The following is a 22406-nucleotide window of genomic DNA, read 5'->3' as shown; positions in this document are numbered from 1 at the left end:
AAGATCAAATGTCTTGCTGGAAAGGTTGAATCAACTTCTCCTGTCAACAGTGGGGTGGGAAAGGAGAAAAGTTGCCGCACGATTGGTCCGAGCTTGTGATTGGCTGCACTCCATCACCGCCCGCGATGTCTCTCGACGTTTCCTTTTTGTCGTGACGATCCCTTTCGCTGGAATTGACCTTGTTCCTGTCAATATCCACAATGGCTGACTCCGGAGAACTCTCTCAGGCTCCTGTGAGCAAGCGGCGTCACTCTGCTGTCGAGACCGAGAACAGTGAGTCCCCTGCATCATGGATACCGTCCAGACCGCTCCCTCGAACGGAACGTAATAGATACTAACTCTATGCGATTGCTAGGTGATGACTCTTCCGACGATGATTTCGGCCCTGCGTTGCCCTCAGAGGTTGCCCCTAAGAAGAAGCGTCGCAAGCTTCCTTTTGAGAAGGTCTACATCAATGCGCTACCAGTCTCCCCGCGGTACTCCAAGTCCCTTATGCACAAGGACCAATTGTCATTTGTGACTGTTGCGCCCTATACGGACTTTGTGATCACTTCCTCCGTCGATGGATTTGTCAAGTTCTGGAAGAAGATGGCGGAAGGCATCGAGTTCGTGAAGGAATTCCGTGCTCACCCAGGCGAGATTCGGGGCGTAACTGTCAGCGCCGACGGCCGTAGTTTCGCGACAGCGGGACTGGACAAGACGCTGAAGATATTTGACGTTATCACGTTTGGTAGGCTCATAATGCGTGGCTCGTGTGATTTAGGACTTATTAACATTAATAGATCTCTTGGCGATGTATACGCTGGACTTCGTGCCTCGATGTGTTTGCTGGGTACACCCGCGCGGCGCCTCACTGCCACTGCTGGCCGTGACAGACGAGTCAAGTAATACGATTCAAGTATTTGACGGACGTGGCGAAAATCCGCAGCCATTGCACACTTTGAAGTCGATCCACCGCAGCCCCGTGGTCTCACTAGCATTCAACAACGCCTTCAATTGCGTCCTCTCTGCCGACGAATCAGGAATGATCGAATACTGGAGAGCCGGAGACGGCTCTTTTGAGAAACCCGACAATGTCTTCGAGCTCAAATCCTCAACAAATCTCTTCGCATTTAAGAAAGCCAAATCCGTCCCCACAGCCATCACAATCTCCCCGTCCGGCGAACATTTCGCTACAGTTTCCTTCCCAGACCGACAAATCCGAGTATTCGACTTCGTAACCGGGAAGCTCTACCGCACATACGACGAATCAATAGCCACCATCACGGAGATGCAGCAAGCCGGGACAGCGCCATACGAGCTTGACGAAGTAGAGTTCGGGCGCCGCCTAGGTGTTGAGCGCGAACTCGAAAACGAAGCCACGCGCAACAAAGTAAACGTTTCTTTCGACGAATCGGGCCACTTCCTCCTCTACGGCTCTCTTTACGGCGTGAAATGTATCAACACCTACACAAACCGGGTAGTCCGCATCTACGGCCGTGACGAACCATTCCGAGCCCTCAACCTCGGATTGTACCAAGGACAACCGCAACGCAAAGGCGTCGTAACCGTCTCAATGGCAGCAAGTAGCAACCCGCTCCTGCAGGAAGCTGAAGAACGCGACCCAATCCTCCTCTGCACCGGCTTCGCCAAGGTGCGCTTCTACATGTTCACGAACGAAACAGAGATCTCGAAATCCACCCGCGATGTCCAAAATGAGAAACCAACCCAGGCAGCGGCCGGCACGGGTACGACAGCTACTAAAGCCGCTGAGACCGGCACTGCTGCAATCCTGCACACGACCTTCGGCGATATCCACCTGCGCCTGTATCCCTCGGCTGCGCCAAAGGCGGTGGAGAACTTCGTCACACACGCCCGGAATGGGTATTACAATAACACAATCTTCCACCGTGTGATCCGCAAATTCATGATCCAAGGTGGTGACCCGCAAGGTGATGGGACGGGTGGCGAGTCTATCTGGGGCGGGGAATTCGCCGACGAGTTCTCCGTTCTCAAGCACGATAAACCGTATACCCTGTCGATGGCCAACGCCGGACCAAATACAAATGCTAGTCAGTTCTTCATTACCACAGAGAAGACGCCGTGGCTGGATAATAAGCATACTATTTTTGGGCGTGCTGTGCAGGGCTTGGATATCGTCCATAAGATTGAGAATGTGCGGACGCACAAGGAGAAACCGGAAGTTGATATTAAGATTGTTAGTATCAGCGTCTCGTGATGTACAGCCCCGGGGGGTGGTCTAGACGATGTGTTACAAAATATGTGTACTATAAAGAATCATGGAATGCCCGCATGCGTTGTACTGTGTACCCTGTCTGTCACTTGATCAGACAGCTTTTTAAAAAGAAAAAAAAAAGGAAAAAGAAAAATGGCGAATATGACCGTAAAAGAGAATCGACGCAGTCGTCAGCATAAATCCACTCCGCCATATCCCAGGCCAAAAGCCCGATAGAACAAGGAAAGGAAAGAAAAGGAAAGAAAACCCTGGAATGAGAGAGAGGAGGCAAAAAACCAACAATAAGAAAAACACAGCATGAAGCCCATTATCCGTGCCAAACACCAATAAATGCAACCATAGCCGGGTAGTATGGTATAGAACTAGCACATTTTGCAAACAAGAAAAAAGGAAACATAAGAAACCCAATCCAAAAGTGAACCAAAACAAGCTCTAAACCTGCCGAATCTCCACATCCCCAGAGCCCTGCTCGATCTTCGTCAATCGGGTCCGAGCCCCGGGCACAGGAGTGCTCGTCTTTGCCATTGTGGAGCGCGAGCTACTAGCCAGGGAGTCAGTACCGAGGCCGGTAGTCTGGACAGGGAGGGGCGGCGCGCCCCAGGCGGCATCGCGCGGAGCGGGCGGAGAAGCCGTGCTCAGCAAGCCGCTGCTACCGCCATTGTAGAGATTTGGGCGTTTAGCGTCGTGGCGACGCTTGAGCCATACGCCGACTACGGCGATGATGCTGAATCCGACGACCAGCACGATGAGCATAATGACCCAGCGGTAGTGGGAACTCCACCTATTTGGGGAGTTTGTTAGCGATTGGATGGTACTTGGTTATTGATGCGGATGTTGCGGGTTTGATTCCCGATGTTGGGATCAAACATACCATGACTCCTTCTCCTCTGCGGCGGCGGCGGAATTATTCGAGTTTGCGCTGGCGCTGGAACCAGATGTAGAGGCTGCGTCGGCTGAGGACGCGGTTGCCGTGGTGTCGGTGTCGGTGTCGGATGTGTCCTTGCCGCCGGAGTTGCAGTAGTTATTGTACCAGGTCGAGAGGGTGGCTTGGTCGGCGGCGCTGCAGGAGGAGCAGACGCTACCGGAGGATTTGAGGCCGGTGAGCAGGGATGACTGGCAGAAGCATGAGGTCCAGGTTGAGGCCTCGCCTGATTCGCAGGATGTCTGCGCGCCTGTCAGGGCGGTGCAGGTCAGACCGCATTGCGGGAATTTACTGGAGGCAGATGTGGGGAGGATGCTGTCGGCGGCTAGGGCTGAGATTGCGAGGGCGATAAGGACGAGGAAGAGGAATGGGAGGCGCGTAGTGAGTGACATGGTGAGATTGGATGTTTTGTTTTAATGAGGGGTGAGTAGCGAATGTCGGGCAAGTGAGAGCCGTGCCTGGGGCTCGATTTGATATCTGAATAGGATCTCTCAGTCCATACTTGCATAGGTTAATGAAAGAAAGAAGATCAAAGTCCAAAAGACCAGAAACCAGGCGAAGATGGTTTTGGGTCTCAGTCGGGGCCGAACGATTCCGGATTCAGCTTTTCATTCTTTTTTTATTTCTTTTGCCCTATAAAGCAATTCCTATTTGATTCGACTATTAGATTTTTAATTTCTTTTAATTTACCTTATAACGTATAACGTAGTACTGCCCAGTAGTACTGTACCTGACTGTAGCACTGAGCGTCTTTTTAATCTCCGCAAGCGGATCAAGGGAATCTCAACATTTTGACATTCTGACACCTGCCAGATCTCGATTTCCTAAATTCCAAGCTCCAAGATCAATTTTTTATCTCGTTACATCGCTGGATGCAGAAATGATTGACCAAGGCCCACGTTTTAAGGGATTATCGCCTTGGCTGAAGATCATCCTTTTCTCATGCAAGGAGTTACATCCATATATGTACTGTTGTATATTGTACTCCGTACATGTACGATGTACGATGAAGGAACTGGGAACTGAGTTATCTTCTAATAGATTTCAACCTGTAACTCATCCTAGTCCTTCATTAAACAAGGGCCCACCACGATCGGCAGTCGAGACGGTTGAAGGCGATGAAGCCGTTTCAACGTCTCTGTTAAGTGGAGATTGTGAGACTTATAGACATCCTTGTATTGAGTACAACATATACAACCTTTGTTGATATTATATTATCTCATGTAGAGAGGAGAGGCTGTTATGCATATATGTTGTACATACATTAGCCCCCACTCTTTACAACGTAAATTCAGTGATCGCTTATTCTGTATGTTGTAAACACCCTTGAACCCCGTCGGATTCAATTTTACGCCGATTGGTCCGATGTTGCGACCAGGTCGCTAAAAAAAGGCGTGTCTTATATTATAGATCCGCCTTGAGACATAGAACCCGATATAGAACATACCAAATACCTAGGTATGTCAGAGAATACGCAATTTTCATTTGTGTATGAGCATGTGATAAAGCAGAGATCTTAGCCACATGGCTAACAAATTAAGTCGATGAATATGGTGATGTTCCAAGCCACTGAAGGCAAAAGGAAATTGTATGTCCGTTTTAGGTCATTCTCGGGTGTTGATACCCAGGTGGATTATCTACCCTATTTGTATATCTATCAATAATTCTAGATGTAAATAGATCTGTAAATATGTGTTGAATAGGTAAAACCGGCCAAATAAGAAAATACCAGCGATATAACATAGAAATCTACGAGAGGAGTCTTGGAATGCCCGGAGATGATTGGATGACAACTCCTATTATTCCTCCCCGCATTCCTTCCCTTCTCCAACAACCTTCATTATACCAACAATGCCAACAATGCCCTCCCGCCAACTCCTCTCAACCCTAATAACTTCCCTCAGCAACACCCGCTGGACCTTAACCCGAACTCTCCGAAGCGACAACCCCCTCGACCTAAACGGTGAGCTCCGCGGAACCGCAACCTTCACCGCCCAACCTCCCACCACAACAACCGACCGCGACTGGCTGTATTGCGAAGAAGGCGAGATACCTAGCAATGTCGGCACAGGCGCCTTACCACCAGGTCTACGCTGGACAAAGAAGTACATCTGGCGCCTGGGCAGCGACGGCGGACGTGTCAGCGTCTGGTTCGTGAAAGTCGCGCCAGGCCCGGAAGAAGCAGACTACCTATTCCACGACTTCGACTTCGATTCGGGTTCGGGCTTGCTAGAATCGGATTCCACATCTGCGCAGAAGGATCCTGGCGAATACGTCGCGCCGCCTGTGCCCCCTGCCGTCTCGACCGGCAATGACACTAAGACTACTGTCCTCAATGCCAGGGGTAACCATCTCTGTATCAATGATATGTATCGCACGGCATATGCATTCCGCATTGAGCCTGATACCGGGGAGGTGCTGAGCTGGGCTAGTCGACATGTTGTGCGTGGCCCGAAGAAGGGGCAGGACATTGTTAATCGGTATGAGAAGGCATGATATGGTATTTGAAGTATCCTACAATTGCAATGCTTCTTGCTTCTCGCACGAGGCTACGAGCGGATTCTGATACACGTCTTACATAAACCTGGAATCGTCTACTGAGATCACGATTGATGATATATGTTCATATATTCCCACTCATATCTCGGTCTGGCTCCGCTCCCTTCCACGCCCATCCGGCTATCCCACCGCTTCTCACAGCGTGTAAATGAAATCCGGTCTTTTGTCACCCAACAACTCGATCTGGCTATGCTCCAAACCCTCGATCCAGTGGTCGCGTTCACCGCGTCTGCGCTTGGCATTCTCACGTCGCAGTAGGAGGTACTGCACCACGGATCCGCCAAAGAGGAACAAGACCAGGTAGCCGAGCACTACTCCGTGGCCCGGATAGTATTTTGGCTTATCATCATCGCGGTAGATGTTGGATGCGACGATGCCATTGAGGTTTCCCCAGCCGATGATAAACCCGAGGGAGACACCTCGTTTGTAAACACCTAGACAGATATCGAGTTAGTCTTGGCTGTGGTCATATATGCAAGATAAGGAGGGTGAAAGTTACCTTCAGTGTTGTTACTTGTCCATGAAATCGTGTTCGAAATGGCTGGGTAGATGCCCATGGCCCCGAGGAAACATCCCGCGTAGCGGGCGCCGGCAGACTTACAGCCTAGTAGCATAGCGAATCCTACCATACCGAGGAAGGAGACGGCAATATTGCATAGACCACGCTGTCTTGTACGGTCTGCAATGAATCCAACCACCACCGTCAAGACGGCGGCAGCGGCATATGGCGGTACGCTCAGCAACTGAGCACGAATCGAGCTGTAGCCTGTAGAAGCAACCAGTTAGTAAACAGCCGCGATATACCGAACACAACAACCAAGGTCAATATTCACCCTGGGAAAAACAATGTTAGCTCCACACTCTCCAACGCAGCGATGTGCATAACTCACTAGTTCACTGATAATAGTAGGCACGAAAAGCGAAAACGCATAAAGCGACCCACAAGCTCCCATATAAATCACAGCCCCAGTATAAGTCTTCCAATCCTTCAAACTTGACCAGAAATACTCCATCTTAAACTCCTCATGCTCAGCACTAGACTGCTGATCCATAGCGAGTCGTCTAAGAACGCGCTTGCGATCGATATCCGACAAGAACCGCGCCTGGTCGGGGAAGTCATAAACACACCAAAACGACGCGACACCAATGAGAAATGTGAGAAGACCTTCCAGAATGAAAATCCATGCCCAGCCCTCCATATTGCCGATACCGTCCATCTTCGCAATCGCTGCTGCGAGCAGTCCACCGAAGGAACCCGCGAGCGCGGCCGCGGAGAAGAAAATCGCCATTCGCACGCCGAATTCTGAGCGCTTGTACCAGCATGAGAGGAAATAGCCCACGCCGGGGAATAGACCGGCTTCGGTTAGGCCTAGGAACCAGCGGACGGCCATTAGTCCGTGGTAGTTTTTTACGAAGCCCATGCAGGTCATGCAAATTCCCTGTCGCCAATTAGGAAAGATACCTGAGAGGAAGGGAATGTTTTACATACCCATGCCATCATAATAAGTGGGATAAAGACGCTCGGCCGCAACCGCTTGAGCAGGATATTAGTCGCGGGCTCGAAGACCGAGTACGAGACGAAGAATATAGTCAGGCATGCATTGTATTGGGCATTGGTCATGTTCAGGTCCTTTTGAAGACCGACGATCTTTGCGTTGCCGATGTTCGTCCTTGACAGGCGAGATTAGTTGATATTCCTCGGGAGACACAATTCCACGGTTGTTTTGGCTTACCGATCAAGGAACGAAACGAGATAAAGTAGACTGAGCCATGGCACGAGACGGAGATCGAGTTGCCATAGTAGCTTGCGATCCTATGGTGTTTGTGCTGTGGTTAGTTACTGTGACTTCGAGTGATATTAAACGCATTGAGTGGTAACACACAATTTCTGCCTTTTCCTCGTCACTCAATCCTGCATCGGGGTCCTCAAATCCAGCTGCAGCGAGCGGATCTTTGGAATCGAGAATTTTCTCGGGGTCAGAAGAGTGGGATTCAGTTCGTTTCTCGAAGGAGTCAACCATTATGCAAGAGCAGATCGGCAGGGGGGATGCTCCGAAATGTGCGGCTGCTTTTCGTCGACCTACGGCCTACTTAAGAACAACAGGAGAAAAGGGCCAAAGCAGAGAAATAAAGCCACCGAGCACTATGTAAGGAGGGGTAACAACACCGACGATTTCATTGGGCAGATAGTGCGAGATTTACAGGGTCCAGCTGCATGATGGTATGACGGCTACACACTGGCCCGTGTCTTCGCCCGCGTGCAGAAATTGTGGCATTAGCTTGGATCTTAATGTTGGGGCCCCAGGTTGATCGGCATAGATTTGAATGATTTGAGGCATGATCGGCATGAGATCGTCTACTGGAAGGTTCGAACAGAAAGAAACAAGCCAAAATCATTGAACGGCAGTTGATTTAGGTTGACGTTGAGTTTTGAAGTCCGGAGTTTAGTTTCCTGTGATAATTGCAGCCGAGCCTGGGCATCCGGGGAAAATTACCTTGGCCATCCCCAGACGGGCTCCATCCGGGGTCCCCGGGCTCCACCAAGCCAAGCTTTCCCGTCTGAATCGCATCATGTACCTACTTTAAGGTATTCGCCAAGTCCACGGCCCGCTACTTTAGATTAACAGTGACCTCGGTTTTGCTTAATTTCAAGTTTTCTATCATGTGCACTCGCCGAGAGCAAAATAGGTGGTGTCGGCCGACGTTATAATGGTTGATCGTCTAGTCCGAAGCTAGGCGAAGGTGGTTCGGTTAACGCCTCAATTGTCCAGCCATTGACCGTGTATCTTCATGTATCCACTAAGGATCATGGGGTTTTCCTCATGTGTTGATTGGACGGTACTGACTCGGCATAGTGAAAGGATTGTCTCGGCATTGGTCTCGTTAGTGGTCGGTTGCTCCGTAGGCCCGAAGAAATCGTGCCAATCAACACGCAGCCATCCAACAAAGTAAGCGGGTTCGAAGAATCCCGGGCGGTACTTGTCTCAGTCGCGCTAAGCCCCGCACTTAAGGTGCGCACGGCTTTGATGACCCCGCGTGGGGGTGATCATCGCACACATTCGAAGAATCCTGATTTTTCTGTGCTAAGTTGCGTCAGCAGCGCACCAGTAAACTGCTACGTACTGTAATTCGAGGCAATCCAGTATACCATGGTTCGCAACAGCGCTGGCCTGAAAGACTAAATTGATTGGCGCTGCGCCGAACATACCCCACGCACTGGAACTCTTGGCAGCGTGGTTATGTATCACGTTGAGAAGTTTTCGGCACGTAACTATTTTCTTATTGGGCTATGGTTTAAGTTGGCTCTCGATGGTATCATAGTCGTAGTTTGTATTTGCGATATTGTGAGATGTAAATGTACATAGTAATGATGGATGTACCCGGAAAAGGGACGACAAGCAAAACGCTTATGATCAATGCAATAAGCCCATTTTTCCTTCTTGTAGCTACCTCAACATCGAACACACCTTCCACATGAAACGGAAACAAAAGCCAATTGATCCCGATCAAGGTGTATCGTTGCGATCATCCCGGTCCATCGGTTTACAGACCGTGCTTTCGCTTGATATCACCTGGGCGGGATTCCGGCTTCATGGGGCTACCAAATCCATTGACGCGCCCATGGAGCCACTTGAGAGTAACGGTGCTTAGTGCCATGACAACGGCACTGAGAGTAAATAGGCCAATACGACCTGATGTGGGCAGTGCTTCAAAGATAGGATATGGGTACCTAAACTAATTAGCGAGTGGCGTCAAAGGCGCTGAATCATGTACGAACCATCCATTTTGGGAGAAGCATTGCTCAATCCAGAACCAGTAGCCGAAGGCAATAGTACCAGACAGCCCGAGTGCAGGGAGTACAGTGATCGTCCAGGGTGGGGATAGGAGCAGTAAGTCAGTCAACATCACCACCGATGGCGTTGCGTGGAAGCTGATGTCTGCAACTGTGTTAGTATGGTATCTTAAAATGTACCTTTACAGACATACCGGCGTGCATGGGGATAAAGAGGTCTTCGGGGATCACCAAACGCTCATCAATCTATACTTGGGTTAGATAAATGTCGAATTTAGCATCATATCACTTACCAAGCGAAGACCCCAGTACAAAACACTAATCACGACCTCAAGGGGGGCACTGCATATCGACAGGATGTTTTTGACCAGGAACAGTCGCCGGGACGAGGTAATATCCGCCAGTAGTGCAACCGCAAAAGTGAGTGTTGACAACGACAGGCCAATCACGGTCAGATATTGAAAATGCCAGCCATATGCTTGATTACTGTCAAATATAAAGTTTAGCGTTGTTTCCCATATCGAAACTAGATGGGCGCTTACGCATGGTTAGGGTTTTCGTGCATGCTTCAAGAATGTCAGCAAGCTCTCAAAGTATAGTTTGGTAGAGGACCCATACTATTTGAATGACCACAAAAAGCTCGAAAGTCCGACCAACTGGAAAACAACCCGTCAGTGTTGAACATAAATGACAAGTGAAAGGACCATACTTACATGAACCAAGGCTGACAAGCCCCGTGAAGGGCTCGGCATCCGCTGAAGCGGGTGCTTATCAACGAGAGATCTGGCCATATCGGGAAACAAGTCAGGACACAAGCGTCCTAAAGTCCTAGCCTAGTTAATATGTAGTTTAAAAGAAACTCCTCCGAATATGCTACCAAAGCGCAACTCAAGGAACCAATGTGCATCCAGGGAACTGGAACGTTGGTTCAAGGTACGACCACGTGACAGGCGGAACTTGTCGGGTTTCCGCGGAAACTTCCGGCTTCCCGCGGTATGCCGGTCCGGGGTATCGGATTATAACATAATCCGGCTGATTCATCGTTCCTTATCTCGGCTGGCCATGTGCTTCCCCACACTTTTGGTCAGCGCTCTGAAGGCAACCGTCTTTGTGACTTTTGTTGTGAACCTGTGCTTCTTAGCTACATAGTGAGGCCAGCCGGCTACTCAGTGGGTCAATTGGTCGTACTGAACAGAAACATATTCTGTTTGACATCTTGTTTCATATCCGAGATCGGCAAGATCCGACACTACCCTGGTTACTATCGGCTCCTCTTGCCTTCCCATTGCTGAAGGGCAGTGGGACTCGAACTGTTTCTGGCACCTCTCCCTCCCATACCTCGATGTGCTTGTATACTAGGTGTGGGTGTCTGGTCGATTATCGCTTTATCGCTACTTGGGGTCAACCAGGATCAAAACGCAGAAAGCGTGCTAACTGTGACGTGCTTTCCGCGTAAGGAGTCGCGATTGGACTGACACGGACTTGAAAATACCGAAAGTGTATGGCGGCGGAATAGTACATAGTGACTTTTGGCTATTTCGAGCCTCTGTTATCTTGAATTTGTTGCCGTGTCCTCTTTACAGGCATCGGTACTCGACCAGACGCCCTCTGACGTGCAATGCCTCGTCCTCGAAGACCTGGTGCACCAGAACCAAAGCGCCGAAGCCGTAAAGGATGTTGGTACGTTATCAAGATGTCAACCCAAGCTTTGCCAAGGCTAACAGTTGCACTAGGCCATGCAAAGCACGCAAGGTAAAATGGTGAGAAGCACAATCCCTGCATTATACCCGTGTAGCTAATGATTAATTATGCAGTGGCGAGGAGAAACCAGCATGCCTTAATTGCCAGCGACAAGGCGATCCTTGCGACTATAGTGTCCGTCTGAACTGGGGAGGAAGAACGAAACGCATGTCAATTGACTCGCCGAATTCACAATCTAGTGGGTATGGAGCTGTAATTGGTTTTTCTGACTCATTCGCTGTCAACGATCTGAGCCCGGTTTCGTTCTCCACTCCACCAAGCAACAACCCTACTGATGGATTTATCAACACTCATCCTGGGGGGTTGACTTCGCCGGGAGCAATATCTCCAAGTACACCCGCAGCAGTGGGCCTTTTCGAATCCCCCAGGCTCGGTTCAGAGTCTGAAGGAGTGACATCACCGGGTCAATTAGAGCCTCGGTTCTCCTCAACTTGGGCGGAACAATCTCCTCCATTGACGACATCAGTGTCCTCGGCGCCTTTGTTGCAATATCAATTTGGACAGCAGAGTTTTGATAACCCATATCTGGGTTCGGTGGATCAGACGTCCGGCATTGGATCACTCTCTGCCTTTGCGTTCCATACACACCCCGTGTCGCAACCAATCTCATATATGCGCCACCCCGTTGTCGCTTCCGATCACTGCTCAGATCCATCTATATCCCACTCTCGTGATGAAGGACACCTTTCTCGAGGGACGCATGATGACCAGGACATGCAACTTACCGCCGAGCATGGGACAGGGCAAGACGGATCCTCAAACAGCCCACACAATATTGGCGGCATGTCCTCCATGGTTTTCGATCAACACAGACCGTCGATTGCTGAAAATGATGCAACCTCATCTCCGAGGCTGCACGAGACAATCGGCAACATGGGCTCTATACATGAACATCAGAATAAATTGACTCCCGAGCGTCAGGTAACCGCAGGGACCAATCATGAAGCTGATCAAACATCGCACGAGTCTTCAATGGCCCGGAACAAATGGCAAACGTATCTGAACAGTGTAACCGACAATTATGGATTGGACTCTGGGCGTCCAGATCACGATCTGACTTTCAACAACGATCATGCCGCCATAGACATCAACTATGCGTTGGATTTGATCAGTTCTCGATGGCGCAACGAAGAACCCTCACAGTCGAAAGCTTCTCAACCCGAACCCGAACCACAGGTCCAGTTTTGTAGCGGTTACTATGCTTCTCCAGTACCCATCAATGTTCCCAGGTACTTGTCTCCGCTTCCGTCCTCGTTGCTGGAGAACCCTATCAATTTGATGTACTTCCATCATTTCCTGAACCACACTGCTCGCATGCTTGTCCCGCATAACTGCGATAATAATCCATTTATCTCGGTTTTGCCATCAAGTGAGTTGTACCTGCTCTATGTTGTATTATCTTTCACACAGCTGACCAAACAGTGGCAATTTGTGATTCCAATCTCCTCAACTTGTTGCTTGCGTACTCCGCTAGTCATCGTGCCCGATACCTAGGCCACCCAGAGCCCGCCAACCGAATTGCTCATTGGGTTAGCAAGGTTTTCCCAGCTTTGCGTATGGCATTGGAGTCACCCAATGAAGACATCACTGACAGCCACTTGGCCACAGCCATTATGCTGTTGTCATTGAAGATCGTTTCTCCAGGGACATTTGAAGTGCCAATTACCTGGAAGAGTCACCTGAAACTTGCTCGCGATCTATTCCTTGCACGGAGCGAGAGCATGGCGCAGCCTGGTAACAGGATTGGGGCGTTCTTCGCCCGCTGGCTGGGCTACCTCGACACGATGGGATCTTTGTCGTGTCGCCAAGCAGGTCCTCCACTAATGATATACCACTCCATCTTAACAGCCTGCTCCGCGCCTGACGGTCACGACGAGTTCGGTGTCGATTGCTTCACGGGGTTCACTCCCCGCACTGGAGTATTTCTGATCCGTCTTGCGCGGCTGGTGCAGGAATGTGACAATCAACGCTTCGATGAAATGGGTAACTTCCGACATGACTGGCATGCGTCTGCAGAAATGGTCCTGGAAGCGCAATCCATACTTGGTGATATGGATGGGATCAGTGAATGTACTCATACTATATCGGAACACCACCGTGGTATTGAGTCCGCGGACATGATGGCCATCGAGGAAGCCTTCCGGTTTGCCGGACTCCTGCACCTCCATCGACGTGTGCTTGGGTCCCCACCTGACTCGTTCCCCGTGAAGGAGGTCTTGTGCAAGCTCATTGATGCCCTTGGACGCATGCGCCCTGGCGCAGCCACCGAGGTGTGCTCCTTATTCCCGCTCTTCACGGCCGGCTGCGAATCCAGAGATTCAATTCAGAGGACTAAGCTTTTGGACCGGTTCTTCGTGTTGGAGAGCTCGGGCATGAAACAGGTGCGTCTATACGGGTCTGCGATCGCCTCAAGGGATTTACTGACACTGTATTAACTAGATTCAAAATGCACGTCAATTGATGCAACACTGCTGGGATAAGAATCTGCCTTGGATTGCCCTGGCTGGCGGTCAGTTCCTAGGTTAGCATCAGAGCTTCGCGGTTTGAAACCTCAAACTTGGGTGGTCCTTCCAGCCTGGATTCACAGACCCTAAGTCCATATGACGTCTGGCAATGATCTAAACTTACATAGTATGGAGATTAATGATGCCCATTGCCTTCTAAAAGGCGAGATATCATGCGATGACCCTTAAAAAGGTTTACCCTTTGGTGTGTCAGGTTCGTCCTTCTCTTCCTCTATTTATATCCTCTCGCCTATCTCCAATCTCTATCTTCCAGTCTTCCACTACATACTATCCTCTGCTTGTTTCTAAACTAAATCATCGAGTGCTCTCTATGACTAGCCTTGCATTTCAATAGGCCGAAATTCCTTGCACAGAACAATTCGTTCTAACCTATACATATATAGCTTCGTAGCTAATTCTCATGTCACTAAACATCGAATGGACTACAATCTTGCATATATGTCATAATCTACAACTCCGCAGCGGGGTGACGGTGATCCTCCGGCTTCTCCACGCCAAGCCAGTCCAGCCGAGGCCGAGGCTCCGGCATAGAAGCCTGTTGATGATTATTGAACTGTTGAAGCATATAACCGAGAGATGCTATATAGGGGTGTGCAGTTAAACACATATCTACTTGAATCAAAGCAATATACTTCCCAACATCCATCATGATCTTCGATCCCAGCCCCATTGAGCTTCCATCTTCTTACGAAAAGGTCGAAACAACCGGCCATGTCGTCGTCTCTCACTACCCTCCAGGCACATCGGCAGTCACCCCCGTCGTCATCGTAACACTGAATCGTCCTGCTAAGCATAATGCGTTCACTCCGCAAATGGTCATGGACTTCGAGAAGCTCTTCCCCATGTTCGATGTCGACGAACGTGTGAAAGTAGTCGTTTTGACCGGCGCAGGAAAGACATTCTGTGCTGGTGCAGACCTTGAGATTGGTTTCGGCGGTGGTAAAGGCAGGACGGCAGACCATCGTGATGGGTAAGGCGTCCATTCATTAGCCCGCTGCATATATACTTTATAGTCTCGCTAACAAACCCGACCCAGTGGTGGACGAGTCGCACTGGCCATTCACAGATGTCGCAAGCCAACAATTGTAGCAATGCAAGGCTCAGCCGTTGGAGTCGGGATGACCATGACTCTTCCAGCGATCATCCGGTATGTCAATCGCATCCAGATAATATAGTACAGCACACTCGCTAACGTGCATATCCCTTGTCTTTCTAGAATTGGCTATGAAAAGGGCAAATACGGCTTCGTCTTCGGCCGCCGCGGTATAGTTCTAGAATCTTGCTCCTCGTACTTCCTCCCCCGTCTTGTCGGTCACTCAAACGCCAGCTACCTCGTCAGCACGGGAGGGGTCTTCCCGCCTACATCTAAGCACTTTGGCGACCTTTTCAATGAAATCCTCCCGGACGCATCGCAGGTCCTGCCGCGCGCTCTCGAACTGGCTACTGAGATTGCCGAGAATGTGAGCCCGGCTTCGTCGTACCTCAATCGCGCCCTTATGTGGCGCGATACTGGTTCGGCGGAGGCTGCTCATCTCATCGAGTCGCGAGTCATTAACCATATGTTTGGATCGGAGTCAGTGAAATCTACACGAAGAGGCTGATTGCATATGCTTACTATCTGACAGGGACCAGAAGGAGGGCGTTGCGGCGTTCTTCGAGAAGCGAAAGCCGAACTTCAAGGCTAACCTTGATGATAACCCGCCGCCGAGTGTGCCGTGGTGGACGGAGGTTGATACTGGTCGGAATCCTAAAGCGAAGGGGCCTTCGAAGCTGTAAATTCAAAGCTTGATATTGGAAGTAGTAATGATGATTGAGGATAACAAAGACCGAAGATGAAAGTTTTAACAAATGTTAGGAAGAATATTTATGAATTGATCTTTATCAAAGGTCATTCCCAATACATTGCAATGCACCAGCTACCAAGACCGCTAATGATATTGTAACAAAATAAACACCGGCCCGGCCAAAAAAGAAAGTCACCAGATTTGGTTTTGGACAGAAGCTCCAAGAGCTTCAACCATATTGACATGAACAAAAGAGAAATGCTCCAATATCACAACATAGAAAAGAGAGAAATGGAAAGAAAAATTACGCAATGAAGTTGCGGCGCTTGCGGTTGTAGGCCCTCTGATCTTTCAGCCAGCTTCGGTAGCCGGCCACGCTGCCAATCTTCTCTCCGTAGTAATCGGGAACAGGGTTAGAGATGGAGTTGGTTGAGGGGTCGACACGGAACCGGCGAATGCGATCAAAGAACTCCTTCTCTTTCTATACAAAGGAAACAAAACACGTTAGCACAGACCAGGCATAAATCGCCCACTCATTTGTTTTGGAGTACTCACAGTATTGACAGAGGGCTTATACTTCCTGTACACAAGTCCCCAAACGCCATTTCCAAGAGCCGGTCCAAGAAGCCATCCGGCAGCACCGCATGCGGCGGTCGCCAATCCCAGGACAACAAACGGATCAAGACCCATAACCGTGGCGCCGAGATGCTCAAGGTCCTGACCGGACAGGACCTGCACACCGACCGTGGTGCTGACAGCGGAGCTCACAATTGAGGAGGCGAGGGAGTATCGACGGCGGGAAGCACGGAGCTTGAAGAAGGAGTCCCAGTCGAGCTTGACTTCGTTGGCAGGTGCGGAGGTCGAGTTTGCGCGCACAGCGATGGGTGATGGCGACGCAGCCTTGGCGCGTGGCCGGGAGTCTAGGTTCAGTGTTGCGGTGGCCGGGCGAGCTGCCGTGGAGCTAAGGCGTGTGAGCTGCTTAGATGCCATCCGGGGAGTGGTCTGGTGGATGGGACGGAGGGCGCCGGCGAGCGAGGGCGCGGCGGGGTTTAGTCGGCCAACAGACATGGCTGTGCGGACGGACATGCTGATGGGATTGGCGTTCATGTTGGAGAGGAGCTGGAATCGGTTTAATTGCAGATTCTAAGTCTTGCAGAAGTGAAGTGAGAATCGGAGCCTTAGAGCCCTGGAGGTGGAGCCGCGTTATGTAAGCGTAGCGGGCCGGGCGGAGAAGGACAACCGACATCATCACGATCTGATATGTCAGGGAATAAGTTGCACTTCGAATTACTTGAAGTAGATGGTGACTATAATGAGCCAATAGTACAAGAGAAGTGGAGGATGAAGAGAAAGGGGGTTTCAAAACACAACGAGTTATCCATACCCAGTTGAGGCATGCTATCCCAATTATTCTTAGGGGCAAATATCTAGCATTCGACAGACAGTGAAATGATCGCGATCATTGACCTGATGAGAGCAACGTTGCCGCAAATCAGTTCCTCCCATTCTATTATTAGTTCAAATACAGTAACTACATGTAGTTCCACCCTGGAGCTTTTCACAAATTTTCTGCATGTTCTGTGCTCAAAATTCGTCCAAGCCACATAGTTCGGATTCTATAATCAACAAGGGAGGATGGCCCCCAATACCTCCAGCCCAATCACTGTCGACAGGTGATTTACTCATACTTATGATCCTCCTCTAAACGCAGAAGGCTAGCTGTATTCCTCGGCAGCATGGTAAGCCACTAGAGAGGATTGCGATCATCTCACAAACAATACATTAATCGCGGGGAAGGAAAACTCACCAGTAGCAGAGCTCCCAGCCCATGCTGCATTACTTCTCCTAGGGGCCTTACAGGGCCTGCCCAAGAAGAGAGACATCCCCCTATGGATAGATTGTCCGGCACTCGGAAACCAGGCCATTGGCCCATTCAGTCAATCACCTGCGAGTACGTACATATACACTGGGATTTAGGCCGGGCTAGCCGGCTTTCCCTTTCCGTTTGGTCGTCGTAGTGCTCGAGAGCATACGAGCTCGACACCGAGCTAGTTCGAGATCAGGACTGCTGGTGGTTGGATCCAAGGCTTCGGGCGGCTTCCTGGTCGTTGTCGATGATGGATTGTCGATTATATCGATTTAAATCAGGTTACTAGTGACTACCAACCCGGAAAGAATATACAACGTACATGCAACATGGTAATTCCCAATCAATTCTGGTACGGGTGGTAATAATACATACATGTATCCCCGGCTATTCTTGAATGAAGCGACCCTACTCACCCAACTCATCCTCGTTGTCATCGTCGTCATCGTCGTCATAGTCATCAACCCCAGACACGTCTTCCTCCGAAGAACAAGCATTATCGAAAATCCCCGGGGCCAAAATAGATGGCCGGGCCTTGACGTTTTTCGAAAGTAAGGCTAGTAGAAGTTTATCGTCATTGGCCCGACTTCCAGCAGCCCCGTTCATGACGAATGAATATTCATGGCCCATCTCCTCTACGAGGGACAAGAGCATATTGTGCGGGAGATATCTTCCCGCAGTCCCCCAGAATGGCCTGCCCTTTTCTGCTTGTAGAAGTGCAGCGGCTTGGCTTGACTTGCCGCGGCTGCTATGTTGCCAGCACATCCGTAGTACCTGCACACAGTAATGGAAGTACAGATATCTAGCTGCTGGTCGGAAGCCTGAACGGAACTTCAGTGGACGGCCTTCTAGCTGTCTGAATGTCAGACTCGTCTGTCTAGAGACGGACTCGTCAAGTTTCTCCCAATCCGGGTCGATCAGCCTAACACGGTACTCCCGGGGCTCACACTCGAGCCAGTACTTGACCGCAGATACCAGGGCGTTGCCCTGAAAACTCGGAATATCAGGGACGATTACGAACTTCCCAGCATCCCAATAGCGCTCCAGCCTTGTATGCAGAAGGAGCCCGTTCCGGGGGGAGAAAAGTTCTTCTGGCCTCTTTTTCCCGAATATCGCATCCATCGTATCTTGGCCGTGCATATAGGGAAACAGATGAGATGCTTGGATGAACTCCTCCTCTGCATAATCCCCAATGATGGGATCCCACAGCCATGGTTGAGTTGGATGCTTGGCCCCGTACACTTCGATCATAGCGTGACGGAAATTGGCCTGCTGGCTTGTGTCACGTCTTCCTGCTCCTGTAGCCTTAATGGCCATTCCCATAGTGGAGGTGGTGAAGAGTTTCATAAAGGATGTCCTTAGGCTCCTACAAGGTGGGGCGTTCTTCAGCTGGGCAACCCTATCTTCGCAGATTTTCCTAGTCTGCTCTTGGGCTCGAATATTTTCGAATATGCTTTTGGCCTCGTCTGTCTTCTCCCATTCATCCTCTTGACCTTCAAAACTTGCAAGCGAAATTTTTCGATCGACTTCTGACCTTTCAAGATTGATTTTTTCAATCTTTGTAGCTTGGCTCCAGAACTTCAAGTCAAATGACTCATGTGCCCGCCAGGGTTTTCGGGCTGTGTTCAGATCAGCTGTCAGCTCGTGTTTTCTTTTTTTGAGAACTCGGATCGCTTCTGGTTCCGTTTGGAGGGATTTCATTGATTCATTTAGGGCATTCATGATGGAAGGAGTCAAGTTCAAAGTCTTGAGATTCGAAAAAGAACAGTGCGCCCGTCATTCTGAGAATCTTCGATTATCTACTAGCGTACGGAGTACATCATTATGATGCCTTCACAGCTATAGATATTACCTAGATAGGCTTAGTAGCTGTAAACCAAACTTTACGGGTAATACTACTAAAGTCGTGTGTACCTATTAGGACTTCCTTATATATCCCTACTAATTAACTAGATGCTAGAGCTAGGCTCGATATTCGCGGCATAAATCAGTTACCGCAGATGGGTTTCGTCTAGGGAGTACATCGTACCAGTCGACTATTACTATTGCCATACTGGAAGGAATGTGATGAGAGGAAACGAATGTATAATTGGACTCTTAAAGAGTAAAGAAGTTAAACTAGGAAACAAGTCCACGCGGAAAGTTCCTCTGCCTTCACACTATCCAAACAGATGCCCCGAAATCAGGGCTCCGGCTCTCCAAGAGACGGCACCATCTTAGTAGTTGCAAACGCAGACGCTAAAACCAATTAGTAAACCAATCAAGTGTGTTGACCCTAGAAGGGAAGAGCGCTCACCTCTCGTCGTTGCAGTGGCCACCGTGGAAGCCCTGGTCCTGGGCAATGCACTACAAAATTGTTAGAGACCGTGAAAATACAATGTGGTTGTCAAGCTAAAGAAGACATACAGAAGCGCTGCAAGCAGCATCACCGCCACCGAAGTAGTCGCCGACCTGGCAAGAGAGGCGGGCCTGGAGCTTCTCAGAGGGAGCAGCGAAGGCAATAGAGCCGAAGAGGGCAACGGCGCCGAGGAAGACGGTAGAGAACTGCATTTTGATGATTTGGGTTGGAAGACGGAGGTCTTGAAAAGTTAAGATTTGAGTAGATTTGGATTGGAATTGGATTGATTGTTGATGGAAAGAGCAGAGAACAGCGGGCAAGAAGAGGCTATTTATGCTCGAGATTTACAATATCTTCATCATAAGAAGTGTCCCTATTTTTAGAGTAGGTCCTCATCTTCTTGAGGTATTCTCGTGTTCACGAATACCTATCATTCCTCCGCTGTCTTAGCCGTTGCAGTGAAAAGTATAGATCGGCAGGAGTCGCGAGGTATACGATGTCGATCGGACATGGACATTCATTGTTGGGGAAGACCTCGTGTTCTTAAGTAAGCATTATCCTTCTCCTGCCTCAGTCTCTGCAGTAAAAAGTATTGATCGGCAGCATTCACCAAATATACGATGACGATCGGACAACTGCGTTCGTGTTCGGGTGGACGACGGGACATCGTTGCAGTTTGGGAGTGTCTCAGACGCATCTCCGCCCTTTGAATCGAGCTGGTGGAGATATCACTATCATAAGGAGTAGTGAGCTAGGGCGGGTCGTAACTTGCAACCAGAAAAGGAAACCACTAAGATCTGGGGTGGGTTAACTATACGCCCACACGGGGAGATAATAGAGGTGATTGGACGAGATTGAGGATCTGCATCGATCTACAGTGGCTTGGATGTACGAGCCTCCAATGTTTGAGCAACGGCGTAACTGCGAGCCTTGGCGCGCCAAGGGCCAAGATGATAACAAAACAATGCTTTGCAGTATATGTTGTATGAGCGATTCGATATTTGAGCACATAGGAGATGAGCTTTGGTTCCTAGATTACTTACTGACTTACACCCAACCAGAAACTGATTGTGGACGACAATTGCCCTCTCTCTCATGGTCTAACTCCTTTCTTTCGCAACATTCCATTCAGATTCTAAGTTTCGCTCGTATAACTTAGAAAGCGCCCGGCTAAATTGCGGGGGTCGGGCTGAGCCGCGTAAGGGGTAGAGATGGAGGCTCTTTCTATCTAGAGACATTGCTGCCAATACGCAAGTCAGCTTGAAAAGCGCTCAAGCCATTCTGGTCGTATTCTCAATGTTCGAATTTTTTCTATTTTTATGTTTCTTGCAGAATGATCAACGTTGGCTTTTGTCGAATACAGTTTGTCGCAGAAGCCAAACAACGCAAGGGCTGGGAATGTGGGATACAAGGACAAGTACCTTGGAGTCGGCGATATCATCTTCAATACGAGAAGGGTCCATAATCACCTAAGCGAAATTGACTTTTATGGAAGAGAATGGTCGATCAGGCTTCTGGCGGATGCGCCTCGAGACTTGACAGGGGAAGAGAGAGAATCCTTTATAAAAAGCATAGGAAATGTATACTATAAAGAAGGATAATATGAAATCCCTATACGGAGTACATAGTTATATGCTTCTTCTTCGTATCCTCTTAATATAGCAGGATAGAAAGGAACCAGTAGGAATCAATAATAAGGAGCAAAAACCAACTAAGTATAGTCTGGATTGAAACGTCGAGATGCCGATATAGTGTAGTCCATTTATATACTAAAGATAGTACGGAGTAAGTATTATCAAACTGCATTCAGCTGAGGACACTAGCCTTCCTTTAGCAGTAGGAGCCAAAATGTCAGGTTCTGCATACTCTAGATCTGCATCTGGACCCTTTAATTAGGGTTAGCGTCGATGAGAATCAAATTGGGATTTCCGACAGAAAAGAGTTGATGGCTACATAGAGCGGACACGTAGTGCATCATCCAGGCGTAACTAACAAAACATGCAGGATATATCCGGACAAGGTCTTAGAGCTATTACAATATACGCGAACTATTTTTACCGGGTTTGAAGGCAAACTAAAGAACGCATTCCCTCATGAATTCCGCATCCAGATTCCTATATCGAGCAGATGGTAGACAAATCCCCCTCGCAAGTGCTTTTGCATGATATATCCAACCGCCCCTTCTTCATCAAGTCTGGCCTTCCATTGATCCCAGTCTGCTTCATCATCATAGTATTCGCGAAAAATGCACAACGCAAAAATGAAAACCTTGAAATCATTCTCCGTATTCCTCACAATAAAATTCCTCGATCACAAATGAGATTGATAATTCGAATGGTGTCTTCACAGATACTCTGCCAGGATTCTCTTAGGGCGTGTATAGCAACCTCGGTCAAGGGAAACCTTCTAACGTACTATAAAATGGTACCAGGGATGTCGACATATTCTTCACTAACCGACGTTGTCTGCGAGGTAGAATTGGGCATTGTAAGGCATGCGAACAGTTGGGGTGTGTGATCCCCTTACATATGTATGTATCCTCTAGGGTGTCGTACACTTCAACTTCGGTCCCGTAGAGATCTGAGATGTAATCATGAAAATACGCTTCATTTTGGGAATCG

General features: G+C 49.3%; 10 protein-coding genes across 10 annotated transcripts; 4 read left to right on the top strand and 6 right to left on the bottom strand.

Annotated features, from left to right (window-relative positions):
* Positions 1–200: 200 nt before the first annotated feature.
* On the top strand, positions 201–2218 carry N7519_010207 (WD40 repeat domain-containing peptidylprolyl isomerase; the record flags this gene model as incomplete). Its single annotated transcript, XM_057296980.1, has 3 exons — positions 201–273; positions 356–730; positions 783–2218. 3 exons carry the CDS (start codon positions 201–203, stop codon positions 2216–2218), a joined length of 1884 nt encoding a protein of 627 aa, XP_057144862.1.
* A 450-nt stretch (positions 2219–2668) lies between these two features.
* On the bottom strand, positions 2669–3550 carry N7519_010206 (uncharacterized protein; the record flags this gene model as incomplete). Its single annotated transcript, XM_057296979.1, has 2 exons — positions 2669–3017; positions 3108–3550. The coding sequence occupies 2 exons, from the start codon at positions 3548–3550 to the stop codon at positions 2669–2671; spliced, it is 792 nt and encodes a 263-aa protein (XP_057144861.1).
* Positions 3551–5009: 1459 nt separating this feature from the next.
* Positions 5010–5654, top strand: N7519_010205 (uncharacterized protein; the record flags this gene model as incomplete). The annotated part of the gene is made up of 1 exon (XM_057296978.1): positions 5010–5654. One exon carries the CDS (start codon positions 5010–5012, stop codon positions 5652–5654), a length of 645 nt encoding a protein of 214 aa, XP_057144860.1.
* A 198-nt stretch (positions 5655–5852) lies between these two features.
* On the bottom strand, positions 5853–7738 carry N7519_010204 (uncharacterized protein; the record flags this gene model as incomplete). Its single annotated transcript, XM_057296977.1, has 6 exons — positions 5853–6151; positions 6217–6483; positions 6661–7156; positions 7207–7387; positions 7451–7530; positions 7601–7738. The coding sequence occupies 6 exons, from the start codon at positions 7736–7738 to the stop codon at positions 5853–5855; spliced, it is 1461 nt and encodes a 486-aa protein (XP_057144859.1).
* Positions 7739–9260: 1522 nt separating this feature from the next.
* N7519_010203 (androgen-induced gene 1 family protein) lies at positions 9261–10301 on the bottom strand (the record flags this gene model as incomplete). The annotated part of the gene is made up of 7 exons (XM_057296976.1): positions 9261–9447; positions 9496–9655; positions 9705–9756; positions 9804–9996; positions 10053–10076; positions 10129–10166; positions 10224–10301. The coding sequence occupies 7 exons, from the start codon at positions 10299–10301 to the stop codon at positions 9261–9263; spliced, it is 732 nt and encodes a 243-aa protein (XP_057144858.1).
* Positions 10302–11128: 827 nt separating this feature from the next.
* Positions 11129–13797, top strand: N7519_010202 (Zn(II)2Cys6 transcription factor; the record flags this gene model as incomplete). Its single annotated transcript, XM_057296975.1, has 5 exons — positions 11129–11190; positions 11244–11270; positions 11325–12640; positions 12694–13652; positions 13711–13797. 5 exons carry the CDS (start codon positions 11129–11131, stop codon positions 13795–13797), a joined length of 2451 nt encoding a protein of 816 aa, XP_057144857.1.
* A 646-nt stretch (positions 13798–14443) lies between these two features.
* Positions 14444–15572, top strand: N7519_010201 (enoyl-CoA hydratase/isomerase family protein; the record flags this gene model as incomplete). The annotated part of the gene is made up of 4 exons (XM_057296974.1): positions 14444–14766; positions 14833–14943; positions 15013–15369; positions 15422–15572. The coding sequence occupies 4 exons, from the start codon at positions 14444–14446 to the stop codon at positions 15570–15572; spliced, it is 942 nt and encodes a 313-aa protein (XP_057144856.1).
* A 312-nt stretch (positions 15573–15884) lies between these two features.
* Positions 15885–16687, bottom strand: N7519_010200 (presequence translocated-associated motor subunit PAM17; the record flags this gene model as incomplete). Its single annotated transcript, XM_057296973.1, has 2 exons — positions 15885–16061; positions 16136–16687. The coding sequence occupies 2 exons, from the start codon at positions 16685–16687 to the stop codon at positions 15885–15887; spliced, it is 729 nt and encodes a 242-aa protein (XP_057144855.1).
* Positions 16688–17855: 1168 nt separating this feature from the next.
* N7519_010199 (HNH endonuclease signature motif containing protein) lies at positions 17856–19169 on the bottom strand (the record flags this gene model as incomplete). Its single annotated transcript, XM_057296972.1, has 1 exon — positions 17856–19169. The coding sequence occupies one exon, from the start codon at positions 19167–19169 to the stop codon at positions 17856–17858; it is 1314 nt and encodes a 437-aa protein (XP_057144854.1).
* Positions 19170–19663: 494 nt separating this feature from the next.
* Positions 19664–19997, bottom strand: N7519_010198 (uncharacterized protein; the record flags this gene model as incomplete). Its single annotated transcript, XM_057296971.1, has 3 exons — positions 19664–19685; positions 19744–19793; positions 19854–19997. 3 exons carry the CDS (start codon positions 19995–19997, stop codon positions 19664–19666), a joined length of 216 nt encoding a protein of 71 aa, XP_057144853.1.
* Positions 19998–22406: the final 2409 nt, after the last annotated feature.

The sequence above is a fragment of the Penicillium mononematosum genome (genome assembly GCF_028829835.1).
Source record: "Penicillium mononematosum strain IBT 11891 chromosome Unknown utg000005l:1.0-9366267.0:1.0-9372171.0, whole genome shotgun sequence".
NCBI lineage: Eukaryota > Fungi > Ascomycota > Eurotiomycetes > Eurotiales > Aspergillaceae > Penicillium > Penicillium mononematosum.
The sequence above is the reverse complement of the archived record's forward strand: the minus strand, read 5'-3'. Positions and strand labels throughout refer to the sequence as shown.